This window comes from Oxyura jamaicensis, chromosome 21 (assembly GCF_011077185.1).
Source record: "Oxyura jamaicensis isolate SHBP4307 breed ruddy duck chromosome 21, BPBGC_Ojam_1.0, whole genome shotgun sequence".
NCBI lineage: Eukaryota > Metazoa > Chordata > Aves > Anseriformes > Anatidae > Oxyura > Oxyura jamaicensis.
This window is the reverse complement of record NC_048913.1, coordinates 8,281,943-8,303,755: the sequence shown is the minus strand read 5'-3', so window position 1 is coordinate 8,303,755 and position 21,813 is coordinate 8,281,943. Positions and strand designations below refer to the sequence as shown.

The window sequence follows — 21,813 nt, the reverse complement described above, 5'->3', positions numbered from 1 at the left end:
TGTAAACAGATCACTGCTACAAAACGGTCTTCCCAAACTGCCCCATGCACAACAAGACAACGGGAGGGCAGGCAAAAGGAGCAGGGAGCAAAGTGCTCGTGTTTCAGTTCCTGCAGCCAAGGACAGGGCCAGCTGGTTGGTCCAGCAGGTGGGGTGGCTGGGAAGGAGATGGTCTGGCTGCACCAAGGCCCAGACATGCCACTAGATGGAGTTAACCAGTGAGACAGCCCCATGTCCCTGTCGAGCTGTCGAGGTGGTCTCCAGTGGAGTTGGACTGTGACTCAGCTGGGAGATGAGGTTTCCTGAGGTTCAAGCCCCAGAATGATAGAATTCATCCCATCCTCATGCACACATGCAAGTGCCACACCATGTGCTGCTAGCCCTAAAGTACCCAACACCTTCCCTAGCATGGAAATCCTGTGTGGTGCCTTCCCACCAGCATAAACACAGGAGGAAGCTCCAACATCAGACTATTGCCCTGGGGGTATGAAGGGACCCAGAAGCCACAGCCATGCCCAGAGGTCCTAGTCTGGGTGGGCCAGACAATGCCCAGCAGTGCAGCAAGAGGCCAAGCTTCCAAGGACACTGTGGTTTGGCCAAATTTCAGCATACATTTTGCAGGATTTGCTGTTTCCTTCAAGATCCAGCTGCTGGAGTCAGGGGATTAGTGAAGAAAGGCTGCGTCCTTCTGCTTTATCCCTGGCTGACCCATGGGGTTGTAAAGACTTTCTTGTAATGTGCGGCTTGCAGATGGCATCTAAGGAGTGTGCAAAGTATATGCTTTGATTTCATCTAGTTTTTAAAGCTAGACTTGTGACTTGCCAGGTCTTGACGCGTGAACACTTGAAAGCACATATGAGGGCCACTTTCCTCACTGCAAACTTCCCGGTGCCTTTGGCCCCCACCCCACACAGGTCCTGGCCATCCTGCTCGGCTTGGCAAAGGGAAGCTGCCTTAACAGAGCCCTGCTCACCTGATCTAGCAGACACCCTGCCCTTGTCGGGATGCCTGGCCATGGCATTAGTTCTGAAGGGTTCTTCAGGGCTCCGCTTGACTCCCTGGATTTGGAGGCAGGGAAGAAGTGACAGATGACACCCGGTCCCCTGAACTGGCCTGAACTGGCTCAGTCAGACGTGGCCACATACACCAGGCACAGGTTGAAGAGTTGTTGCACGGGGCTGAGAACTGGCATAACAAAGTGAAAGGACTTGCAACTCAGGGAGGGTATACCTGACAAACTTTCAGGTTCCAGGTTGGAGGGGAGCTTAAAGTTCATTTAATTCCATGGGCAGGGACACCTCCCACCAGACCAGGTTGCTCCAAGCCCCATCCAACCTGGCCTTGAACACTTACAAGGATGGAGCAGCAACAGCTACTCTGGGCAGACAGTTCCAGTGCCTCACCACCCTCTGAGTGAAAAATTTCTTACAGCTAATCAAAATCTACCCTCTTTTAGTTTAAAGCCATTACTCCTTGTCCTATCACCACACCCCCTAACAAAGAGTCCCTCCCCAGCTTTTCTGCGGGCCTCTTCAAGATACTGGAAAGACACTGGAGGGTCTTCCCAGAGCCTTCTTTTCTTCAGGCTGAACAACCCCAGCTCCCTCAGCCTGTCTCTGTAGGAGAGGTGCTCCAACCCCATGATCATCTTTGTGGCCCTCCTCTAGACTCGTTCTAATACTTCAGTGTCCTTCTTGTGCTGGGGGCTGAGCACAATACTCCAGGTGGGATCTCATGAGAGCAAAGCAGAGGGGGTCAATCACCTCCCTTGACCTGCTGGCCACACTTCTTTTGGTGCAGCTCAGCATACAGTTGGCTTTCTGGATTGCAAGCACACACTACCTGGTCGTGTTCAGTTTTCTGTCCACCAATATCCCCAAGTCCTTCTTTGCAGGGCTGCTCTCTATCCACTCATCATCCAGCCTGTATTCATGTTTGGCATGGCCCAACCCAGATGCAGGACCTTGCACTTGGCCTTGTTGAACCTCATGAAGATTGCACAGACCCACCGCTCAAGCTTGTCCAGGTTCCTCTGGATGGCATCCCTTCCCTCCAGCATATTAACTGCACCACTTATCTTGATCTCATCTGAAAACTCGCTGAGCGTGCACTCAATCTCACTGTGTGTGTCACCAACAAAGCTGTAAATAGTGCCAGTCCCAGTACTCACCCCTGAGGGGACACCACTCTTCACTGGTCTTCACCTGGACACCAAGCCAGTTCTTCACTGTGGTTATCAGATCCACAGTGGACTTGGGCAATATTATTTCTGAATGTTCATTCTTGCATGTTGAGACTTCACCACAGGGTGTACTGGACCCAGAGAGAGTCCTGGAGAGCAGCTCTAAGTGTTAGGGGTCCTATGAGAAGGGAAGATGACATGTGGGATCAGCTAATCATCCAGTCCTTGCCCAGCTTCTACCAAGGGAGAGGCTTTATGGTCAGGATGATGGAGGGGCTAAGAGTTAGCCCCTCACTTTTCTGATCTGCATTTGGATGGCCAAATCCAAAGAAAGTTAAAAAGAAAAAGAATATATATATATATCTTTAACATCCCTAGGGCTTTTGACAAGGGCCAGACATGTCCCAAGCACCAGCCCAAGCCATCCCTCTGTGGAACAGCTCAGACAAAGAGCATCTGTGATGGAGCAGAAACCCAAGAAAATAGCCATAGGAAACTCAAAGGGACATGTGGTTTTGCTTGATGCCATAAAAGGACCACAGTGTCTGTTTGGTCACCAGATATCTGAACAGCTATAGTGAAATGAGCTGTAAGGAGACCCAGATGGCTTGCTAAGCTGCCAGGTAGTCCTTGTAGAGAACATGGCGGAGATGAGCTAAAGGGGCTGTCCTGGTCTTCATTGAAGCCACCAACTTTGCGTGAAGCTGATAGAGGAGCACAGAGCTCAGAGCTGCAGGGCACGACCAATCCTTTGCAGATGGGAGAGACAGAAAGTGGGGCAACGACAGCTTGAGGGGTGGGATATGGGAGCTAGAGCAACCAGTGCTGGGCAAGGGAGGCAAGAGAGAAGGGGCACGTGGGCTGGAGCTGGCTGAAGATGGCCTGCAGAGAAAGATTTGTCATTGCAAGTGTAGAAAGACCCCTCTCACAACCTAGGGCATGGCTGGAGGGTATCTGTGAGGTCAGGATGTCCTCTGAGCTCTGACAGTAGCTTAGAAACTCTGTGCTGTAAGATCTGAGCTGTTTCAGAGCTGGCAAACCCAACCCATCAGAATGCCAAATCCCCCTCCCCACCTGCCAAATCCCAAATCCAGGGATCTCAAAACCTTCCCTGTGATGTGAGCAGAGACAGCATTGCCTCAAGGCCTGGACAAAGGCCTTTGAGCCTTTGAGCTTGGGACAAAGAACCTCTGAGATTTTAGGGAAGCCAGTGGTGTTCCTGGGGACATTGCTGCTGCTCTCCCCATACAGCATCATACGTTCACAGAATGTTTCTGCACGGTGCTGCTCTCCCCAGCAGGCTCTGAGCTGCCCCTAGGAATCCTAGTGAGACTCAGAGTTCAAGGCCCTGTGCAGTACATGATGTCTCAGATAACCCTAAACAAAAAGAATGGATAAGAGAATGGATTTAGCATTTGAAAGACATCTATTTTCAGGAGGACCATGGATGAGGTTCATGCTTGAAAAAAAATATCATTTTTTCATTCAGAAAAATCCAAAAACCTTTCCTTTGTCTGCAGAGTGTTATGCAAAGACTATAGGCCACGATCTACCAAAAGCCCTTTTCAGAAGGGTGCTCCTGAGGGAGCTGACAGAAATAGAAGACCTAACTGGCTTGCAGCAAGAGAGGCGTGGAAAAATGCAACTGGTGTGGCCAGGCCAGGAAATATTCAGAGGGACAGCACAGTCCTGAGGACCTCTGATGGCTCTGTGGAGTCAGTGCTGAACTAACAGGCAGGCTTCTCCTCTGCTTTGGTCTTGGCAACATACGTGATGAACAGGGCCAGGGGATCCACACAAGACCATCCAGATCTCCTTGTGATCATCTCAGACCTGTCACGGCCCACCAAAGGCCTTGGACCTCCCCCTGTCCATGACCTACCTATCCCTACTGTCAGGTACCACAGCTACCACCATGTGTGTCACCCGGTACTCTACCACTCACGAGCTCAGCCTCATGTCAGGCTATCCCCAGACATGTTAGTACAAGATTGTTGCCACCCAAGCATGTGAGCTTCACTTCATGCTCAGCTGGAACCTGGCACCATTGCCAGGTCCCCACTTCCAAATCCTGTCTCTTGTTCTATGGACCAAGTGTCCGATGTCTCCTCACACGTGTCTGGAGGCAAGTCACTGCCACGTGGAGCCAGCAGAGACCAGGACAGAGAGGCACACAGAGTGGATTAGATTTGAGATTGGGTTAATTGTGCCTTTCCATCATTTGTTTGGCTTGGGATAGATCCAAAGCATGTGAACATATTCCCCCCATGCACGCTACATTGCTGACAAGCGGATATTGCATCTGGTTTGAATATGGCAAGTGGCTGCAGAGGCAGAGACAGTGTGGAGCTGCTTGAAATACAGCACACACTTCCTCGCTCCAGCCCCCCAGACCATGTGCCCCATTATGCTGCAAGACCCCACCCTGTGTCCCTAGGGTTTTCCACTAGCTCCACACACTGTTGTCTCAGGCCCCCATCACCCTGGCCTATGCCACTGCCACCGCCAGGCAGCTACTGCCCCTGGCCAGAAGGCAGGAGCAGGAGGAGAGCAACCCCTCAGACCAGCCCCAGGCAACGTTCATGGGGCGGATTGCAAAGGTCAGAATGGTTGCAGATGACACAGATGAAATGTTGGTGCTCCCTGGTGTCAGGAAAGGGTGGGAAGGGAGATGCAAAGGGAAGAGAAAGCTAGGTGTATGCCAAAGGATTATTTCTCTAACGCTCCCTTGAGTCCCCTGTCAGTCCTTGGGCAGTGGTGTGATCATGGCAGGGGTGAAGCACAGGGGACATGAGAGGACTGGCTCACAAGATGTTCCCATGGTGCTGAGGCTGGCTCAGGGGGGATTGGTGCTGATGCCAGGAGAATTTCAGCAAAGTATCCTTTGGTCTTATGTCACTTATGCTCACCACAGCCCCAGGTTCATGAAGGACCAGAGGCAGCCTCTGGGGCAGGGGCACACACCACTGGGGTGCTGGTGAGGCAGGAGAGCACAGGATGCTCTCCTTTCCTCTGTATTCACACCCTGATCTGCAGCTAGCACAGGTCAGAGACTTTGCACAGGCTTCAATGAAGCAAGAGAGGTTCATGTCTTTGCAATGTTGCCTTAAGACATGAGAGCCTGCAATAGCTCTTTGCATATAGAACCCCTCAGAGCATGGTGCCAGGCAGCTACTGGAGGCAACAGGCAGCAGGCTCAGAGAAGGGACACCCTGGGAGAGGCAGAGTCAGGTGCTAAGGAAGATACAGGGTGGGAAACCACTTTTCCCAGGATGAACCAAGGAAATAAAAGGACATCTGGGGTTGAGCCACAACACTGGGGTTTGGCAAAACAGCTTTCACTCACGGATGACCCAAAATCCATAAACTGAAATAAAGCCTGAACCCCAGTCCCTTTCTCCACAATCTTTCAGTTTTTTGCTTTTCATGAGGGAGATGGGAAAACTTTGGCCTACATTAAGGTGCTCCCCAATGCATTCTCATTTTGGTTTGGCTCACAAGGACATGTGCCCCTGACATGAGCTGGTTGCTTTGTTGGTCCCTGCAGCAGCACTCCAGAGGAGGACTGGGAGATGATGGATGTGCACTGGGTTCCCTACTGGGCAATTGTTGCTGGTATGTGCCCCCATCCATCTCTGCCTCAACACTTAGCTCCTGTCGTCTCTCACTGTGAGCACCTGCAGAAGTGTCTCAGAGACAGGAGATGAGGAAGCCTGGAGCTTTCCACTTCCAGAGTGCATGGGGGCTTGGCGCTGCCTGGAGGGCAAAAGGGCTTCCCCTGCTGCCACCAGCACCCATCACAGCCCATCTTAGGCTCGCTCTGTCTCCCACAGTGTCCAGCACAGAGGAATGCCACTGGGCCAGGAGATCTGTGTAGGGCCCCTTCTCCTCCTTGCAGGACAGCTGAGCTCTGATTTTCACAGGTGTTGAGCACCCTCCATCCCTGGCGGCCCTCAGGGCTGTCACAATCACTCAGCACCTCCCAGGATCTGGCCTTTTTTCCCCTGTTCTTTTATGAGGACATTATTTTATGGCTTGTTAATTTCTACTTTTTCAAGCTTTTAACAGGGAGCAGGGGCCAAGTCCCTAGGCAGCCCATTGGCTGCGAGGAATCCCATTTGGTATCATATAAATTATTGCAGATATTACTAATATTGCGTGTATTGTGTAAATACTGACTAAATGTTTGAAAAACACAAATAAATACAAGCTGAGCTGATGGCTGGAGCAGCTGCCTATGAGCCATTCTGGCCCCCAGGGGAAAGAATCCACATTTTAAACTAATGTGTAAATATGTAACCTGCCTCCATCCCCTGCCAGATCGGCATGAGCAGTCCTTGGAACCGGCCCAGTCCCTCAGCTGCATGGTTATGATTTAACAACAGCTATAAATACATCTCATACACCGGGCAACTGCACAAACAAGGGTTCACCTGGCAGCAAGGGGTCACCGAGGAGTCTCCCACCTGAGACCGCTGAACACGGGGGCTAGCATGCTGCCTGGAGACCCAAGGGCTCCTGGGTCTTCAAAGCCTCCCTCGGTTCCTGGGCCTGATCAGCCAAAGGCAGCAGACCCCAGCACTGCACACATGGGCCATCAGTGACAGCAAGGTCTCTCCTTGTTTGCCAGCTCTTTCTTACTGTTCCACATTGCTGCAAGGAAGTCAGAGTCTCCCAGAGTTCCAGTCCCTCAGAGCCACCCCAAGTCCCAGAACAACCAGCCCCTTGCCAGAGGGAGAAAGGACCGGCCAAACCTCCATGTCCTGGCATCTTACCAGCCTCCCAACCTCAGAGGCTGGAAACTTCCAGCCTCTCCCCATCAGTCCCCAGTTCCACCCATCACCCCGAGCAGGTTCTGAGTGGGACAAGGGACTTCATTAACCCCTTCCCATCCCAAAACAGGGGTACTTCAGCTTGTTCCCTTGGCACAGTAGATGAAGGGGTGAACCACAGGCTGCAGACAAGAGAGAGGAGATAGCCTACATCCTGGGCTTTGCTTTTGTTGGGCATGGGCTGATTATGGTTTTTGTTTGTTTGTTTGTTTTGTTTTGTTTTGTTGTTTTTCCCACTTTTTTCATGATCTTCCCCAACCATCTTGATCAAATTTAACTTGCGGCCACTACTCAGTCTGGATACAAACACCTTTGGGTTTGCCTAGAGCCACAGAGCTCCTATGGAGGGTGAGAGCTGTTGAAGTGATCACAAAAAACAGCGTGAGGTAGATTTGCTCCTTGGCTGATGGATGACAGTGTGGCAGAGGTGGCACCAGGCTGTGTAATGGGTCACATCACCAGGGACTGCAGAGGGAGGTGCTGGGGGCTGCGGGGCCTCCAGCACCCTGCCTGCAGGTGGGCAGTACAGGCAGAGAGTAAAAGGAAAAGCTGGGCCAGGAAGATGTGAGTCAAGGCAATAAGGTCATTGCTATGGGAGCCACTCGAGATGCTTCTGGGTGGATGCCTGTTCCCTGAAGGGAAACATGGGATTTAACGCCATTTCTCTTGAGAAAGGTGAAGATCCTGGTGTGGATTCCCATTTCCAAAGCCACAGTTATTCTTTGCGTATGGGATGCCTGCTCTGATCTTGGCTGCAAAGACTAAGGCCACATCTTCTCCACCAGACCAAAAACTGCAGGAAGACTTTTCCCAGCTTCGCCTGCCTCCTACCCTCTCTCTGGGACAGCCAGAGAGATGTTTCCCCACTGATTTCTTAGCTGCTCCCACATCCTGGGGATTTGCTGAGCAGCTTGTGAGCTTGGATACTCCTGGAGATCGCAGTTGCCATAGACCCCTCCTAGCATTTCTCTTCCCTGACTCCTCTAAAGCCTACTCTGACTCCTCCAAGCCCCTGCAGTTGCTGTAGGGGACACAGGTGCCCAGGCTTGGCTCAGCAGCAGAAAATTCCCCTCCCAAAACTACTCTTTCATGTCACACTTCTGAGCTCTTTTATAGGTACAGGCATGGGTCAATGACCAAATGCAGCAGATGGAGCCAAGCAGGGTGAGGGACCAGGGAAAGGACAGTCCTGGAATGCTCTATGCATCAGGGCCTAGCTCTACCTCTGTAAATACAGATTAAAGTAATAAACTCAAAAAGATCCAGCATTTGGCAGGGCCTACGAAGAGCTGATGCTTGACCAGCCCTCAGCTTGCAGGCACACCCAGATAAATAGCATTGTTTATAAGCACTGAAAATTAAAAATTAAGGGCCGAGACTTTCAAAGCTCCCTGAGGAGCCCTCATGCTGAACTCCCATAAAAATGAATGGCATGAAATCTCATCCTTACATTTCTCTGGAGTGATAATAAGAGCTATTCATTGTGCAATCAATTGCAGAAAATCATAATTATTTATACTAAAGAAATCCTAAGTAATTTCACTGCAATGGAGAGTTTCATTTAGCAATAAATCTAGCAAATAAAGTGCCTATCATTTGAGTAAGAGAAATGACTATAAAATTCAGCAGATTAGCTAACACATTGCAAAGTAAATTCACTTCTTATTATCTGCTGGGAATTGAAAGCCACCAGTTTAAATTAATTTACTCTAGTTTTCATTTTAAGTCATTTATGTGAGGTTTTGCACGCAATGGGTTTTCTTTCAGTACAGATCTTTATTCAGCAATGAAATGGGAGGAAGTTTGTACCACACAAGCTTTCAACAAAATCATGCACTGTCAATCAAACTACATTGAACACTGCTTCTTATTAACACTGCCTCAGTTTTGTCAAGAGAAAAACATCCAGGAAAGATTTTGATTTGGAGATTTTGGCCCTTCCTAGAAGTATCTGCTGAGTTTCTGTATATTTGCATGTGCCATCAGGATCCCCTGCCATCACCCCTCACATGGAGAAAATTGATCAATTTCATATCAGGCACCTTCATCCCACCTTTTGTGTGGTCTGCTGAGGATGAGATAGGTGGTGCATGGGCCATATGAAAAGAAACCACTAGAGAAATGTCATGGAGTGAGCTGATCCCATACAAACACACACAAGTGCACACATGCTCTGGCCTGCAGGTCCCCCACTCAACCAGACCACCCATGTCTGTACTGCAGGTGTGCAGTGCGAGTTCTTGGAAGCCACATGGGCCTCCCTGCAAGCAGCCAGGAGGGACACTCCTCCTCGTCCCATGCACATACAGGGTTTCATTCTGTGTCAACGTGGACAAACTGGCATTCCCAGTTTAGCTGACATGCAGCAGGAGCTGTGTTGTGGTAGGCACTTTTACATGTCTGCCCCACATCTTCAGAGATCACCCATGCTGAATAAGCATGTGAAACATCCCCAGGGCACCAGATGCTTTGGTTGAGCCCTACACCCTTCTCCAAACACAATGGCTACCTTGGTCCTCTCTCCACTGTGTGTATATAGCCAGGCATCCCACCTCCGGCTCCATTCAGCAGATGGATCCTACAGCCACACAAACAGCTACATTAATTCCAGATTGGATCAGCAGCATCATTCATGCCCAGGTGTTGTCCTTGTTTGGGGAATCTGATCCACAACATTAGTTTTGAAAGTCATCTGAAAACCTAAGCATTGGACCCATCACAAGTCTTCAGGAACTGTGTTCCATTCTTCTTTAGGATCCTCTGAAACCCTCCCCACTTTCAGAGCTTTACAGAAGTATAAATCCAAGATCAAACCAGATGTACCATCAGAAGCCACTGCAGATAAGAGTTCCCAAGAAAAAAGGCTGGTTTGACAGAGCTGTAAGGAAAAAGGAGCAGGAGGCTGCATATCGCAACCCCAAACATGCAAACAGCCTGGTTATCCTGAATTAGTGATCTCCTTTTCAAGAGATGCTACAGTAAAGGGAAATACAAGTGGAAATCAATTGAAACTACTTATCTGATTTGAAACTGTTTCTCTGGTTTGAGCCATCCCAAGCCAAAAATGATAAGAAAGGAGACTTCAGGCTCTGAATGTTTGCTGTTATCGGGAATCAAGAAGGACAGGGGCAATAATGTGGCATGGGATGCCAGAAACAGGCCAGACACGTGTTTCTTGGGGCTGAAGGGTATAAGCAACACTTAATCTTTTCAGAGAGCAGTTTCCAATGTTCACCACACATGGTACAGAGCACTTTTCCACAAACTGCTAGCCTAAGCCTTCTCTGGCTCACAGTCTTGCTCCCTCTTCTCCATCGAAGGCTTCAGATGGTTCCCAGCTACACCTGACATATACGTAAGGATTTTGCCTAAAGAACTGTCCTTGCAGCCTCCAACAAGTAGGAAGTACCCCAACAGGCATCCAGAGTGTCTCCCACCCTCATCCCTTCTTCATGATGCTCAGGAGATAAAAATGGTTCGTTCACATCAACACACAGCCCCAGAGGTCACTGAGGTCAAAATCCAATGAAATTACTTGCTGAATTCAGCACATCAATGCTGACTAAAACCCTGGTCTTCCCCACAGGCTACGTCCCACCATGCCATCATATGCCCACTTCATGCACTGAGCAGACCCAAGGAAGGATTGATCTACAGACCTGGAAAATGCCAGACCACCTCCAGAGCAGTATCAGTGATGAGTGAGAAGACTGAAGTGTGAGGCCCAGCTCCATCCCATTCCACATCCATTGGCTTCACCATCAACAAAAGGCTTCATCCACAGAGTGTGCTGTATGCACATCACCTTCCTGTGGCTGGGTAGGAGCAGCCTCACAGCACCACGAGGCCCAGAGGGGCTGGGCCCACGATGGCTCACACCTGCCCCGCACGCTGTGGGACACCATGGCTACCTCACAGGCCCACGCTCGTGGCCAGTGGCCACGTCCCGTTACACATGGCTGTGTCCCCCTCTAGTGGCGTGTCCCAGCCAACACACACCCGGGCACCACCGAGCAGGTAGGACGCGCTTGCCCTTGACATGGTCGCCAGGAATTCAGGCCTTGACCACCCATCGGTGGTCCCACACTGGGTGGAAGTAGTCGGGGATGTGATGCACAAAGTAGCTCTCCAAGAAGAAGCAGTGTTGCTGCCCTGGATCACATGCCAGCCTCCTTTGCCTCCAGCCGGGCAAGTTTTTCCTGTAGGGAAGGGCTGGTCCATAAAGGCAAGCAGGGCCTTTCCAGGCCCCAACGTTCCCAAGCAGCCAGACTAGGAGGGCCTGGAGGATGGCTCGGCCAATTGGCAGGACAATGTCACATTCAGTCATAGGTACCAGGGGGTGTAACATCTCCCCTTTCTCATATTAAGGGTTGCCTTTTTGAGAGAGAGAGAGGAAGAGAAAGGGCTGAGAGGATTAAGTGGAATTCAGTTCAGGCAGCTGCTGCCAGCAGATGAGATGAGTAGCCATCTGAGCTGTGTGGCTAGCATGGTGCCTCCACATCACAGCTGGCATCTTGCTCTCTGCATCACCACTGCCTTGGGCTTCCTTAACAGTCCTGGTTTCATATCCCTGCAGTCCAGAGCATCACCCCAGGGCAGGCTCAAAACCTGTTTCCTTGCTTCATTTGTAGCAAAAGATGGTGTTTATTAGTGAAACAGCAGGTCAGGCTCCCTGTTAGATGTGTGCTTGTGTGAGTGTGATGGGACAATGGTGTTCCTGTTGTCCTAAATATTTTAAGTTTGTTTTGTTCACTGATTCCCTCTGTTTCCATATATACTCATAGAGTAAGCAATGCATACAGCACTGGTTCATTCAAGAGAGCAGAACCATGTTAAATTAGTGCAGCATTTCATTTGTTGTGAGGAAAGACCCACTCTTGATTTTGAAGCAGTGGTAACCGTAAGAGCTCTGAGATGCTGGGACACCCTGGGAATCCACAAGGAGTAAGCCATATTCTTAGAAATTTATCTCACCAAACTAATTCTCAACATAAAATTTGGATATGCATACAGAGCACTGTAGCCGCTTCCATTATGTGACATCCCATCTGTACTGAAAGAAAAAGTGTAATCAGAGTTCAATCAAATAGTAGAAGTTGCTGTTGGCTAGCTGGTTGCGAGAGCATTTGACTTAATTCATACAAACACCTCAAGACAAAACTCAATGAGCTGCATACATCTCCCGAGAACTAGGTTCAGCAAGTACCGAGGAGCACATTAAAGAGCATTTGTCTGGATTTAACTGCAGGTGCTGAGAGAAAAAAGCATTTTGGGAGGGAAAAAAAATAGAAATGAAAACTTTTGACTCTTTCTACTTACTTTAGCAGGCCTGAATCCATGCACACTGGCCACTCTGTACTGGTCATCTCAGCTTGGTAGAAGTCCAGCAAGATGGTTAAACTTCTTCCCTTTGGCTTTTCCCTAATACCAGAAATTTACCAAGGTATTTCCTGAATCCTGCAACATTTTGGGGCTTTATGAAGACTGTCACCTCATACAACATTTCTAGGATGGAAGATGACCCATATATCAATGTCAGTATTTACAGCTGGGAGTCCTTTGAACCCCCTCAGTCACCCACAACTGCACTTATGAATTCTGGCATCTGTGACAGCAGCTCTGTGGCCCTGGGTAGCCTGATTTTCTGCTGTCATTTTCCCTTCAGAGACACCCAGAGAAAATGCCTCAAATCAGCAAGCAGCTCACTAATTTCATTTTGAGTCCTCCTCACATGGGCTGCCAGGGATGAATTCCTCTCACCCAACTGCACTCACCCAAAGTCCAGTATTGAGAACTTACATGGGCTCCTCTACAGCTTTGCCAAGCATTCTGCAAGAATGATCCCCTAGGAAAGATAGGGTGAGTGCCCACTGGAGAGGCCATCATTCCTTCATGGATTAGGAAGGGACTCTGGCCAATTATCTTTGATAAGTTGAGACACATTTTTTTCAGGTGGCTAAAGTTAAGGGAGACATGTTCAACCTTTTGTGCAGACCTGCAGTGCTGTGATGGACTGCCATGCATGAGCTGGTACTGCTGCACCCTTAACGTCCCTATTCCCTAAGCTGCTGCTTACCCAGACAGAGTGGTGATGCATGCGCCCACAGCCTGTCTCCACTGCTGCGTTTCTGTACTCTGCCTTCCTGCTCTTGACTTCTGCAGGACTCAAGGGTACCTCTGTTAGCATGCTCGTAGTAGGTAGTCCCCAAGCACCATACTTCAGTGTCTGCCTCGCTAATGCCAGCCTGGTAGAACTCCTGTGTATCAGCACTCAGTTGTCCACCCTGTGGCTTGATGCTCTTATGATCCTGGTAGCCCACAGCGCTCTTCATGCATCCAGAGCAAAAAGCCCAGGTTCTGTCCTGTTCATGGGAGAGGGCAGTGGGTCTCACAGCCCCAGAAACAGAGCTCAGCTCCCGCTTAGTTCTCACCAGCCATCCCTTCACTGACCTTTGCCCAGAAATCCCCCCAGGAGTTACTCTGGAGGTGCATTTCCCTTTATCAGGGGGACAAGATGTTGCTTCAGTATAGATCACCACCTGCTTATTGAGTACAAGGAACATTCTCCTTCCCCAAGGACGCCATCTCCTTCCTCAAGGAGGCCTGACTCCTGCTGCTTGCCCATGACTTGTCCTCCAAATGTGTAGAGTTTCCTTTCTCTTTCCTTCAGCCACTTAATTCTTTTCCACTAATATATCTGAACATGTGTCATTCTGATCCCGTCTTCTCCCCAGATTTCCTGTGTCTGAGCCACTCTGCATTTCCCACATCTCTCTGGCTCTGTGTTGTTTAAGACCTATCTCTTTGTTCTGCTCTGTAAAATCCTAGTGCTGCAAATGGGGCACAGGCAATGGATGCAGCTCTGCCACTGTGGGACTGACTTCCCATCCTCTAACCTATGAGGCATTTTCCTGACTTCAGGATCAAAACATTTGTATTCACAGGCAAAACATATGCACATACCCACAGGCATTGCTCCCCTCTAGCGTCCCATTCTTGGTTACATCTGTTAAGAAGTTTTCTGGAGTACATCTGTCCCATGACTCAGGAACCCAGCTAAATTCAATATGCTAAATGATTCAAGAGACTGTCTCATGGATCTGCAGTTTTGAACCTCTGATCTGCAAATCCCTACTTAGGTGAGATCCACAAAAAGTAACTTATCAACCAGGAGTCTGCTAGCAGTATAGTTAAATTGCTTTGCAAGGACCTACATTGCCTCAGGACACGTTTTCGGACTCTGCAAAACAAAACAGGTTGACAGCCACTGACCAGAGTTTGGGGAATCTGGAGCACATCTAAGATGATTCAGACACTCTGCACTTCTAGAGCTGAAATGTTAATAAGAAACTATTGACTTTAGTTGAGCTGTTGACCTGAGAAGGAAGTCCTGACCAAGAAAAGAAATGAAGTCAATATTTGCCAGGTGGGATAGTAAATCTCCATTTATGATCAATGCAAAATGCAGTGGATGCGTTGCTATATACAGTCCACCAGGTAAACAAAACCACTGCACTCCGTTTATTTCAATTAGATGCAAGTAATTCACTGAGATATTCAGGGTAACGTGTAACTGAGATGTTCTGAGAGCCGTTCCCAGCCTACGGCTAAATAACCTGACACCTCTAAGTGATGTGGAACATTTCTAGCTTTTGCTGCAGGCAAAACTAAAAGTTAGACAGTGCTACCCTGATTTTTCCCAGATTGCTGGGATTGTTTCTGCTGGGTCCCTGCCCCACAGCCACGCAGCCTGGGTGAGAGGCAGAGACAAGGAGGCCGCCTGAACGCAGACGGGGAGGGTGGGTGCAAGGGGGTCCTGTGCCACAGCCCCTCCCAGCCTTCACAACACAGGCAAGGGGCAGCTGAATGTCCGCAAGGAAAAATTCACCCTCTTGTGTTTACCCACAAAGTGACTTTAGCAGGCAGAAGATCTGCCACCGTCCATGTGCATTAGGTGGCTTTGTTGTCCAGTCTTCAGTTCACCTCCATGAGAAAGAGCCATAAACTCTGCCTTTCTTCCCTGCCACAGACCTTTCAAGCTTCACTGATTAAGCTTGCATTGTATGCAGCTAGCTATTAAAGCCAAGCATTTACGGTCCTTCCAGTTCTGCAGGATAATTTCAGAAGCAATAGCTTCAAATGAAGTCCTTTGCTGCAGTTGAATAACCTGATTTGTACAAATATTTTAGCAAAAATCTGGACTACTCTGATTTCTATGTGGCTTCCCTCCCCTCCTAAGAATAATTGCACCAGATCCTCCAAGACAGGATAAACACAGTGGTTTCACTTTATTATAACAAAGTATAGATTTTTCACTGCTGCGTCACCAGGTCTCTTGCTCTCCTTTGTCTCTGAAAGGTTTTGTTTTCATCATTTTACCACCATATTTACGCAGAAATGTGCTGGACAGCTGAGGGGATTTTACTGTCTCTAACATTTCCTGTTCTGTTGTTTAATTAGTCTTTTTTAAAAAGAACATTACTTAACATAAGAAATTTCCAGCTCACAAGAAAAAATGAAGTCCAAGAGCCTGGACAACACAACACCATCATGCAAGCTTCAGTCCTGACACGTTTCAAGCAAAACAAAGATTTGGATAGGAAAACAGATTCAATTATTGATTGCATTTCAGTAGAATGGTGGTCAAAGCTGATGTGAGTGCAGGAACCTCAGTTATCTCTCGAAGCCCAGTCCTGAATCTTCTTCCCAGTCAGGAGACAGTCCACTATTCAAGTGCCTTTGTCAGCCAGCAGCATGAAGAAGTCGTAAAAACACAGCTTTGCTCCATGTAAAAACACAGCTTTGCTCCATGGGCATCTGAGGAACCCAATTAAACAAAGGACCAGCTCTCCAGGAGACACTTGAAGATTTTTCATATCAGGTTCCTGTTTCCTCCTCCTTGTGGATGCAGATTGTATATTACGCCAATAAAAGAAATGGTTCAGCACAAACCTTCGGACCTTCTGGATATGGATGTGGAGGGGAAATGATGGCAAGTGAAACATTCCCTACTCAGGAACAGGGAAGGCTGGCTGATGTCCTCCAAACACTGACATGCTCTGCCTTAAGACCAGTGTTTTGGCATATGTCTGACAGCCAAAGACAGAAGAAACTGTGGTTCTTATTGATGCTCCATATGGCCTTCAAAGAGCTTTCCAAGGCTGTTCCACAATCCCTCTGCGGAAGGAAAAATGGGAAATTCATGCACGGGAAAAACAGACAACTTGGATGAGATGCAGCAGAGGACTTTGGTCCTGGACTTCTCCATGGGCACAGACAATCTCTCTTGCCTCTGTCTGCCCTCATCCTAGGAAGAATCTTGGAGGCTTTCTCCAGGCTCTAGTGCACATTTTCTCTCAGTGCTTGAGATGTAGAGGATTTTCTCCTGCAGCATTTTATTCACCATCAATAGACACAATATCCCAATCAGCACTTGTCCTTTCCTTGATTTTCTTCTGTTCTTTCCTACATCAAGGTTTCTGTCCCCAGAAGGCTGTCTCCTTGAAGCAAACGGGGACAGGGAATGATGGCACAAAGGGGCAAGTACCTGCTAGAGACCATATAGCTCATACTATCCTAAAACAAAGCTGCCTTGTCCACCCTGTTCCTTGAGACCAGACCTCCCTCAAACTCTGGCCACTGCCTGGTGTTGTGCGAGTTTTCTGGGCCAAAACCGTGGCAGCAAGAGCACAAACAGGTTGAGTGGTGCCAGGAGGGAGCTGGAGCGAGACACATCCCCACAGCCTGCTTGAGAATGGTCACACACATTGAGAGGAATAAACACGCCACTTAAGCTGAGCTCCTCAACATTGCTCACAAAACCTGAAGGAGGACCAGGACTACAACGTGCTGAGCTTCTCCAACTCCACCACAAGTCAGAGATGGGCAGAGGTGTTTGTCCCCCCCAGCTCCTCGCCTGGCCCTCACCGGCCTGTAAGACCCTGTGTGATCCTAGGGACCGCGTCCCCTATTCCCACCCTGCTCAGCTGAGTGTGGCTTCCCCCAAGCTCCCGCAAGAGGGGATGAAGTCTTGGTGCTCCTGAGTGCCTGGGGGTATAATAAGCACCGAAGATGACCCAGTCATGGTGTTATGTATCCGACCAGCCTGCAATCTCATTTTCTCCCTGGGCTGGGTGAGTAGGGCAAAGGTTGCAGCAGCTGGCTGTCACTCTGGCTTGCTGCATGTGCACCAATGTGTGCTCCAGTCATCCAGCACCTGGATCGAGATTTGTTTCAGCAGCAGTATGTACAGTCTGCTTGGTTTGGATGGTGCCCAGGTGAGTGGTGAAGCCAATTGTGATATATTTTAAACTCTAGAGTCTGGAGTCATGAAACAACCTCCTTTGAAGATAGTACAAGCCAGGGGACAATTCATTCACAGACCTGTGAAAAATGATATATTTGTCTGGTGGAAAACGGCTCTTCTGTAATGGGTTAGTTTGAAGGCATTCACCACATTCAGGGATGCTCTTAAATTCCTGTTCAGACAACTCTGATTCAGACAACTCAAGATTCACCATAGGCACTCACGTGCCTTTTCCCAGATAAATGTTCATGGTGTGTTCAGTTCCAAAAGGAAAGACCTTAAATCCCAAGCCATTCTGCTTTTTGCAATGCCATACTTGACAATAAACTCAGAGGAGTGAATTTTCCAGCCTTGGCACTGGATTTTGGGTGATGGCATGGCAGATTTGTTAGGACTGAATGTCTGCATCTGTGGTTACCGAAAACTCATACAAATAAATGCACACCCCCAAGCATGCACACTGAAGTGCTCTGCAACCCACACAGCTTCCTGATGTAGCTGAAGGAAAACCATCTTCACAAGTCATGATTTTCTTGTGACCATCATTCTGTATTTGGTACACCCCTGCTGACCAGCTGAGCACGGGTTACAGCAACCACTCACTTTCCGTTTATAATGCACTGGACACAGTTCTTTTGTCAGAGTAATTTTCATTTTCCAAGGCTGCTTCTGTTTGTGAACTGCACTTATATACAGCACCTTCTCTGAGCAGTCATCAGAGCAGCTCTGAAATGTTTGGATAGTTTGAAATAAATTTCATCAGAAAAACCACAAGTTTCTATAAAGGAGCACAATTGTCCTGTGTTTTCTGGTTTGGAAGCTCTCAGAACAGCTCCTCCTTTCTCCAGGACAGGATTAATACAAGTACTGTTGCTAAGTGTTCGATATTTATGTTCCATTAAGTTCAAAACAGAATTTAATTCTATTCAGTGTAAATCCCTTCAGCCTCAGGTACACTCATGAGTTTTGCCGCAGTCTTTCTCACAGATCTTCTCCCCATCACGTGGCTAGGACCACTATCCATGCTGCAGGCTACCCTACTTTCGATTCTATTTGAAAAGCCCCACAGGCATCAGAAAGTCAAAAAGAACCAGTGAGAGACCTCCTGCAGCCTCTGTGACTAATAGCACTGGTCAGATCCAGGAACTGAGCCACAGTGCTACCTGCCTGCACTTATGCTTCAGGGTAGCTGTACTTACATCATTTAAATCCTTTGCACAATCCTTTGCAAGCTCTGCAATTTCACACTGGTCACAGATTAGGTCTCAGAGTTGGAAACCCTCATCCTGCTACCACAGCTGGGAATTTTTCCTTGCCTGAGATACAGCAACGATAATTCTCTGCAGCCTTTGAATCCAGAAGCACCTGGGCAGGCCTATGAAATACCTCTTAGGTGCATGCTATTCATCTTCCCATCCACTGAAATATGTACACATCAAAAGAAGCATTCTTAATTAATGGGGTTTTGATGTTCATTAAAGCAAGACATTAACAGTAACAAACAGCAATACCCTGCAGCACTGGGGGATGACAGCAGGTGCTGAGCCCCAAGACACACTGGGGGTGACAAGGGTTCGTCACCCCGTGGATGCTGTCCTGTGTAGGTGGCAAAGGAGTGGCCACGCTGCGGCCACTCTGCACCAGTTCACAAGACCAGGAAACCTTGTTCTTCTTTAAACACTTTCCTTTACCTTCCCCTTTCTCAACTCCAAACAAGTTGTGCTTCAAAGTCTTCACTGCAGCAACCTGGCATCTTCTGAACACGAGGCCAAAAGTATCTTGTTTGCAGGTAATCACAGAGCAGTGTTTCATGGGCATCTCTGAAAGAGCCAAGGGATTCCTCTTGCTCCTGGTGAGTGGCCATTTCCAAATTCTGTGCGTTCACACTCATCGCCTCCTCCACCACAGAGGATGTAAAATAAACACCCCTCCTGCCCTGCCACCCTGTTATCAGCTCTGCAGACAGCTCACCCGGCACTGCCCTTTGGGGTGACTAACTCCAGATGTGCTGCATCTGCTCCCCCTCGGGCACAGGGCTCCCATCCATCCCCCTGCAGACACCCTAACCCCAACACATCCCATGGAGGTGATCTCATGCCGTGACTGCTGCAAACAACCTCATGGTCACGCACAAATCCGCATCTTCCATGTGTGGACACTTCCTTCCTCCGGGGTAAGCTGGGGTGTTCCCTCTGCTCTACCTGTTCCCCTGGGGACAGATGGCTTGAACTCGCTGAAGCAATGGGAGGACATCCTGCAGCTCCTGGGCCAAGGGAAGGCACCAAGGCAGACATGTCACAGGCAGACGGTGGAAAGTAAAAGGGAGGAGAGAGAGCAGATCCGGGGAAGAAGCAGAGAACACAAATTTCCAAGGGTGCAAGGGCCAAGTAGCTGCGACCTCTGCTGCTGCTAGCAGAGAGAAGAACCAGGTGAAGACCACGCGATCTGCTACATCTCCCTGGCCCACCTAACCAGCCCTTAACTCAGAGCCAGGTGCTGGGAGGGGGTTTCATGGGGCAGAAGAGCATATTGTATGACCCTCAGCACATGGGGCTCTAATAAAGGTGGGGGAGCCCAGACCCTGGGAAATCAAACCACGGCATCTCACGGTCTTCCAGCCGAGGCCAGGCACCTGCTGTGCCATCCTGCCATCATGGCTGCCCTGGGGAGAGCCACAGCGTTCCCTGAGCCTGCCGGCAGCACTGCCAAGCTTTAGCACCTCAGCCAGGGATGCTCCTTGGGCCGCAGGTATGCGTGGTGCCCCTGGGACCCCTGCAGAAATCCAGGGCCATGCTCACCCCTCTGAATTCTGTTGGACTCTTTGGTGTTGGCTTTTGTGGGGCAATAATGCACCTGAGGTCCAAACATACATTATTTGTGTGCACTCACATGGCTCTGGCAGGCCAGCCAGGCACCTCTAACCTCTCTTACCCATTAGCCAGGTCTTGCCTTCCTGATGACTTCACTCAACACTCGGAGGGATTAGAAGCAAGAGGAAGCCCATGGTTTTGTCTTGCACGATGAGCCAGATTAATCAGCTCCAGTTACACTGAATTACCTAGTTGGGGCTAACAGTAACAGCCTCCAATTCACCAGCCCACCAGCCAGTGTCCCACTTTCAACCAAGATCATCAGCAAGAACACAAAGCTAGATGAATGACTAGGTGAGGGTGGGCTGCAGCCTGTCAGGAGCTAGAAAATATGTCAAAGCACTTTGAAATTAAATCCTCACTTTGACAGGGAACTAATGCAGAGATTTTAAAGTAGGTGTAATACACTTAGACAGGCATGTGTGCCGCACAGTGCAAGTTGCAGTGCTTTGAATAAGTGTGCTCCAGCTATGCTGTGAGCAGGAAAATGGTGTTGAAAAGACAAAGGGAATTTTGAATAGCTCCAAACCAGCTTGGCAAGATTTTAGAGATGGTAGCAAGAGGTTTTAGTAATGGACCTAACTAATAGCATTGACAGGAGGAGATTTGGTGCACAGTTGTTTGCTGATTGGGATCATGGGTTTCACTCCAAGCAGCCATCTCGTGACATCTTGTGTTGCTCCTGGCTTTAAATTGAGTCATTTGTGCCCATGTGGTCTGTATGGGATAGATGGAGACATGGCAGATGGGGGAAGAGATGGGGATTCCCATTGCATCTCCTGGCCTGCAGGGCCAGCAAACCAGGCTGCTGGGATTCCCAGCAGTTGACCTTTCTAGACAACTTCAGGTATGGATTTAATCCTTAATCAGGTCTGGATTTAATCCTTGTTCGAGTGTCCTCCTCCACATGCTCATAGCCCAGCACCAGGCATTGCAGGGACAGACCTGTGGTGACACAAAGTGGGTCTGTGGCCCTGTCCTGATGCCAGCTCCAGCTGCTATTCCCCGCCGAGGGTAATCTCCCGGAACCCCCCTCTTTTCAGTTTTCAGATGCCAAAGTCAAGAGCTGCCTATTTGTGGCGAACACTCAGAAGCCTCTCCTTGGGAGACTTCTTCCAACACAAGTGGAGGCAGTTCATGGGATGCCCAGGTTACTCCCAGAGCTACGGAAAACCGAGGAAGCACCGTGCTCCATCCCGAGCCCCGCGGTCCGCTGCAGGCTGCGGAGCGGCACCGGGGGGAATCGCGGGCGGGAAGCGCAGCGCGGTGAGGGGACGGCACCGGTGCCGCCCCGGGGTTGTCCCCAGCGGCGGGACCCGCCCCGGGAGCCGCAGTCTGGGGCCGCCCCCAGGGCTGCCCCCGCCTCCGGCCCGCCCCCGGCCCGCCGCTCCATCCCGGGATGGGCCGGCCGAGCTGACAGTCGGGCTCGGCGGCCACCGCGGGCGCATCCACCGGGCAGCGCCCGCCGCCAGCCGCCGCCGCGGCCGCTCCTGCCCGGCGCCCACCTGCGGCGGCGGCTGCCTGGGATTCTGCCCCGCGGGGGCCGCCCCAGCCCGCCGCCCGGCCCCACACTCCGCTCGGCCGGCCCATCCCGGGCTGGAGCGGCGGGCCGGGGGCGGGCCG

At 49.7% G+C, this 21,813-nt stretch overlaps 1 protein-coding gene across 1 annotated transcript in view; it reads left to right on the top strand.

The window, feature by feature from the left end:
• Positions 1-4,659: 4,659 nt before the first annotated feature.
• Positions 4,660-21,813, top strand: part of WNT4 (Wnt family member 4) — a 31,966-nt gene continuing 14,812 nt past the window's right edge. The window contains exon 1 of the mRNA XM_035344790.1: positions 4,660-4,690. Coding sequence (XP_035200681.1) covers positions 4,673-4,690 — 18 coding nt within the window. The 5' untranslated portion in view covers positions 4,660-4,672. The remainder of the gene's footprint in view (positions 4,691-21,813) is intronic.